The sequence below is a fragment of the Gavialis gangeticus genome, unplaced genomic scaffold, assembly GCF_001723915.1.
Source record: "Gavialis gangeticus isolate Ggan-Ray unplaced genomic scaffold, GavGan_comp1, whole genome shotgun sequence".
NCBI classification, from domain to species: Eukaryota; Metazoa; Chordata; order Crocodylia; family Gavialidae; genus Gavialis; species Gavialis gangeticus.
The window spans coordinates 6,249,931-6,256,145 of NW_017729013.1; the positions used below are offsets into that span (position 1 = coordinate 6,249,931).

The 6,215-nt window shown below is 45.1% G+C and overlaps 1 protein-coding gene across 1 annotated transcript in view; it reads left to right on the plus strand.

Moving 5' to 3' along the window:
* ZZEF1 (zinc finger ZZ-type and EF-hand domain containing 1) overlaps window positions 1-6,215 on the plus strand; it is a 120,678-nt gene that overhangs the window by 67,083 nt on the left and 47,380 nt on the right. Inside the window, exons 31-34 of the mRNA XM_019511321.1 lie at window positions 2,400-2,564; window positions 3,608-3,727; window positions 4,266-4,427; window positions 5,082-5,211. Coding sequence (XP_019366866.1) covers window positions 2,400-2,564; window positions 3,608-3,727; window positions 4,266-4,427; window positions 5,082-5,211 — 577 coding nt within the window. The remainder of the gene's footprint in view (window positions 1-2,399; window positions 2,565-3,607; window positions 3,728-4,265; window positions 4,428-5,081; window positions 5,212-6,215) is intronic.

The window sequence follows — 6,215 nt, forward strand, 5'->3', positions numbered from 1 at the left end:
CCCCCCCCCCCCAGTAATTAGATTCTATGTATAAATATTAATTTTGTTAAAATTATTGGAGGTTTGCCTTGAATTTGTCCCCCTCCCACTGCTACAGCAGGGCAAATAAATCTGGGGGTTAGGTAGGCCTTTGCTTTCTGCCTCCCCCCAACTTCTTTCCTTGGCAGCCTCTTCCCCCTCTCCTTACTGTCAGACCCTGCTCTCCCTGAGCACATGGAAGTGAGGAGGAAATTTGAAAAAAAAATAACCTGGAAGTAAGCAGGCTGAGAGAGGGGGCAACACAGGGATTCTGGGTGCAATGTTGTGGCTCACCATGACTTGAAGAGTTAGTAGTGAGGAGGGCTGTGCTTAATGGGCACTACCTTATGTCTTATTCAGATGGGCTATACCAGGGGTGGACAATTGTTAAGTTGCCCTCCAGCCAAAATACTTTTTGGTGAGCCATCGAGGGCCACAAGGGTAGCCCTGCCCCTTGACGGGTGCCCCACCCCCTGGTCACCATCTTGGAACCAGAAGTCCCACCCGTAAACCTGACCTTTGCCACCAGAAGTCCCTCTCCTTGCTCCAAATGTACTCCTTTTGGGAGGGGGGGTGCCATCTTAAAACTGGGGGAAAAAATCGCAAACTGAAAAAATCAAACATCTACTATAACTTATTTTAATTTGATTTAAAAAATATATTTTTTGTCCTGATTTATGTGCGTTTGCATAATGTATCTACAGACAATTTAAAAATAGCTTGAAATACAATCTTACTCTTGTATCTTGTGGGGGGGGGGGGGTGTGCATGTGGGGCGTGGTACGGTGGGTGGGAGTTGGGGTGTGGAGGTATGTGGCTGGGGTGGGAGTGTGGGAGGGTGTGGGTGTGTGTTGGGGGTATGGTGGGGGATGGGGGAGGCAGGAGGGTGTGCATGTGTGGTGGTGGGAAGGGTCCTCTGAGTCCCTGGAGCATGAGAGTCCCTGGATCAGCATGTCGTAGCAGCAAGTGGGGCCAGCCCTGCCCAGTTCCATAACACGCAGCTCTCCGCGCTTCCACCCCAGTCCCCGGCCGCAGGTGGTGGCAGTATGCGGGGCTTGCTCCACCTGGCCCTATAGCACGCAGCTCCTGCATTCCTAACCCAGTCCCTGGCTACAGGTGGCAGCAGCATGTGGGGCTAGCCTTACCTGGCCCCATAACATGCAGCTCCCTCAAGTCCCTGGCTGCACATGGCAGCATGTGGGGCCAGCCTCACCTGACCACACGTAGTGGTAGCGAGCAGGGCCAGCCCCAGAGTGCACAGCTCCCTGCGCTCCCTTTCCCCTAGCAGGACTCCTTGGCCATGGCCTGTTGGGGCCCGTACCAGCATTTCCAGGCTCGCAGGCAGGGAGGGCTAGAAACAGCCTTGGGGTGGCCAGGCACAAGCCTCGGCCAGGTAGAGGCGTCTTATCTCCAGCGCCCCCTGGCTCGGGGCGGGTCAGGCCAGGTTGGGGTGGGGTGGGAGTTGGTTTCTTAGCAACGAGAGCCACACCTCCTGCATGGAGGCACTGGCTTGCAGAGGGGCAGCAAAGGCCAGGGGTTATGGAAGGGCCCCACAGGCCGGATCAAATTGCCAGGCAGGCCAGATGTGGCCCGCGGGCTGTATTTTGCTGTCCCGTGAGTTATACTAACTTGTTCTTGTGATAGGTTATTAGTAGTGTGTTTGTCCAGTGTGAGCCCTGTGTTTTATAATGATGCTCAGTGTTGGCTGCATTTAATCGACTTCACAGTTGGTTTCTGTTGCAGAGCACATGCTGGTTTTTTCAGCAGTTCAATGATAGTGTATTTAGTGAGATTTCCTTTTATGACGTTATAAGACCAGAGGCTTTTCCCCCCATGCCAACTGGGAGGGAACCTCATCTTGTATTTGAGTAAATGCAGTAACTGCATTTTCTTTCTCTTCTCAGCTTCCCTTTGTCCTGCTTCATCAAGCCTGCTAACAGGAGGCTAGTGTTTTCTGACTGCGGTTGGGGGAAAGCCATGTCTCTGGAAATTCCAGCTGCTTAGCAGTGCTGGGAGGGCTTGGATAAATAAATAATCTTTGATTAATTAGAGGGTGCCTCAACCTGATAAATCAAATATCAATCTGCAAATTTAATTTCGAGGGCATGCCTCCAGACCCACCCAACAACTTAGAAGCTGAAATAGAGATTGAGAGTTGTAAGTCCTGAGTTTTGTGCTCAGCTCTACCCCTTGCTCTGACTTTTGATTAATTGTCATTATTAAATATAATAAATACTTTACTTACAAAGATTTGGGAGAACACGGTGAAGATTTAGATGCCAGCAAGTCAAATTTGTTTAACTTATCAAATGTCTGTTGCATTACAAGTCATGAAGCACAAGTATTTTGAAGTCCTTAAAGGGAGTTTGTTTTCTTTCTAGCATTTTAAAGGTCCTCACTTTAAGAAAAGCCCAAGGTCAGAGTATCTTGGAAGTGCTGAAAACAGTCCGCCAGTGCCTAGAATCCCTTGGACAGCCACACTGTTTCTATCCGTCCTGTATACTCTTCCTTTTGGAACTTTTAGCCTGCCAGAAAGACTTCACCAAGTAAGTTCTTATCTTGATAAATCTCACGCAGCGCTGTTTGTGATGTCTTTGTAAGCTTTGACTGTTTACTGGTTTTAGAAGGTTAAACCAATCCAAATTAGTGATAGCCTTGTGGATGCAGATACAAGAACAATTCTGTATGTGGTGTTGAGAGCAAAATTTACGCTGCTGTGCACAATTTCCATGCCACATTTTAAAAGTTTAACTTTTGAAAGTGGGACTCGGAGATTTAGCTGTCCTGCCAATAGGGATCACGCAGCTTAGTAGTGAGTAGCTGTGGAAATGTTCCCATGTATCTAACGGGATCACAACAGCCAAAAAAATGAGAGCAGAGTAGCTTTCAAGCCATTCTTCCTCTACAGCCTTCTGTCTGTTGACTCCGTTTAAATTGTTGCCTAAGTCTGGGTTGGTTCATAAAGTTAAACCTAGCATGAGTTTCTCTTTAGTGCCTGTCAGACTCTTGAATGTGGAGGTGTGTCTCTCTTATCACTTTTTCCTTTATACATGTAATGGATTAGGTGTCTATGGTGAGGTTTGTGGTTGTAAAATTAGATTTTTCAGAGTGGTACATGGTATATCTTGTTAGTCATTTGGTTGTTCATGAATATTGATCATCTTAGGCATATTTGGAGATTAAGTTTGTGGTGTTCGTGTGGCTCTAGATTTGATTGTTCTAATTTGCCTGCAATTTACTGCCCAAACTAGCCTCTTTTTAACAATGCTGTCTAAGCTCTGTTAGCTGGTTTCTCAGTGGTGGTTTTTTCTTGTGAATGCGTTGGCCTTTTTGTGCTTTCTTTCACTAAAATGACCCCCTTTAGGTCCTTGGTCAAACTTTGTGGTTGACCTCAGTATCATTGATACCCTTGGAACAATTATTAGGGATTTCAAGTGCAATGTCTATCTGTTTTTTAAAGCTCAGTTGAAAATCAGTTTACTTATGGTAAGTGTTTAATTTAGTATTTGCATGGTTTGTGGTATCCGTTTACTGTGTAAAATGAAGTGATGGACCCTATCTGCTAAACATACTTTTTTTGGACTTCTAGTTATTTTGGAAACTCTGAAGGCTGTGGTGCTGAGCTGCACAAAGGAATTCGACAATCCTACTATCAGCTGGTTTTATTTTTGGTCAATGCCACGAAGGAATTTAGTAACATAAATGACAGGTATGGGAGAGAGCTCACCTGTGTGGTGTGGGATCTTATTTTTGTTACACTTGTCCTTATAGCTTCCTTCCTATTTGCTTCTGATATGTGGTCTTGTGTGTCAAATGAGATTACAAAATAACTTCAGTATAGTTTTACTGATTAGTATGTAGGAAAGCACAATACTAGATCACTTTTTTTGTTTATGGTGATAATTTTTAACTGCGCAGTATACTTTAAAGTGTGTACTAATACCTGTAAATGTTCTGTAGTATATTCTGAGAAATCAAGGAAACCTCGATTAGCAGTCTCTCCACTCCACTGTGCACTTCTCCATTACAGTTTCATGGTGAGACAGACTTTTGGCTAGAACTGTTGACATTTTTAAAGCTTTTGGGTTAGGGGAATGGAGTCCTGATATGTTTAATTTAGCACAGAATAGATGTGTTAAAACGTTGTAGTCACTAGTATTTTATTCTCCCAGCCTCCACTTCTCCCTAATCATACTGCTTCAGCTTTAGGATAAAGCTGTCATGGTTTCTCTTCCCAATTTGTTTAGATCATTGCTCCCTGCCTTATCCTGTGTGCAGACAACCCTCCTTCACCTTTTGGATATGAGTTGGGAACCAAATGATCTTTCCTTCTTTGTTGAAATACAGTTACCACATCTCCTCATGACCATGTCACAAGAAAACATAAGTATTCATGACAATGTGATTAGGTAAGCAGACTAATGTTTTTTATAGAACTTGGTTTTGATATTATTTCTGGCAAGGGTCAATTCTGAACTGTGTTGGAACAGGCAGGGAGAAAAAACAGTAATGACAAAGGGGGTAGAATTTTGTAAAGCACCCAAGTGGCAGTCACTTAAGTACTTTTGACAATTTGGCCAAAGTGTAATAAGGCAATAGCATTTGCACTACCAGAAGTCTGAGCAGCGTGGCACTGGTGGCAGGTAACCCAAAGACAGTTGGCATCTTGTTGTTCATTCATGAGTGTTGGCTCTGCGTATCAAAGCGTGCTTATCTCAGCACTCTTTTGCACTTTCCAGTTTGCTTTAGAGGGAAAAGAGACTGTAGGAAAACTAAGGTTAGCAGATTTAACCGACAACAGTTCTGCAAATCTAGAATTTCCCTGGGGATCTTCCGTGAATGTTAATTAAATATATTTTTTGTAAAAGAAGTCCCTGGAATATTGTGGTGTTATCCAAGTGAAATATAAATATCGGGAGCTTGTTCCCTCAGCACATTATAAGTTTGGATTTTTGTTTTTAAGGTAAACTGCGCTAGCCTACATTGTTATGAAGTCTGTTTGCATTCAAACTGCATTTTAAGCTTGTTTTTTTGGGCTTTTCTTTGTTTCTTTTTTTTTTAAGTCAGTGGAGTGAAGAAGATGAAATTACAGACTACAGGCAAAATTGTGAGTGGATGGATGAGTGTCAGGATATAACGTTTGAGACCTGGTATGAAAAGATAGCTCAAGCAGACCCTGAGAAGCAGAGACAGGTGACTTCAAAATTTGCTTATTTCATTCTTTCAGGCTCCCTTTTTTTTAAATCTAAAGAAGATGTTAAATAATAGGGCTGTGCGAAGCGTCGGTCCCCAATTCCGTTTGGTGGAGATTCGGCCTGATTCGGAGGCTGAATCTCCGAATCCGAATCGAATGGAGACCCTTTAATCTCTCCAAATTGAATCGGAACCCTCCGAATCGATTCTGAAAGATGCGACGATTCAGACATAGACACAGCTTTAAATGTTTTTTCTGCATACCTCAAGGTACCAGGAGGCTTGTGAATGCTGACATGTTGGGGCAGATGGAGTGCCCCGCAGGAGTGCTGGGGGGTTCCCAGAGCACTTGGCAGCAGACCCAGAAGTGGACCAGAAGCACTTCCGGTCCACTTCTGTGTCCACTGGAGAGTGCACTGGAGGGCCCCCCTGGCCCGGCAACTGGTGCCTCCTGGGTCTGGGGGGGCACCCTGAATCCCCCCACACTGATCACCGAGCCGGGGGGGGTGCAAGGAACCACCCTGCGCACTCGGTGGCAGACCCAAAAGTGGACCAGAAGTACTTTTGGTCCATTTCCAGGTTGACTGCCAAGCATGGTGGGGGCGGGCCCGCGCTTCTGTGGGACGCTCCATCTGCCCCACCATCGCAGCATTCACAAGCCACGCCTGGTACTTTGAGGTATGTAGAAAAAGCATTAAAAGCTGTGTTTATGGCTGAATCGCCGATTCTCCGAATCGGCATTGAATCTTCAGATTCAGATTCAGCCGAATTTAATTGGGGACAGTGATCCGAATTGATGAATCGAATCACTGTCCCTGATTCGGGCCGAATCCAAATTGAATATGGCCCGTCTTGCACACCCCCATTAAATAAGAAACTTTCAAAGACACAAAAGGGGAAGTACCTATCTCTAGTTGGCTTTCTATTAAATGGTTGGGCTATTGAAATGTACCTTAGGATGGGGATGTCTTACTCTGTTTTCTTTCTGCTGGGGGGGGGGGGGG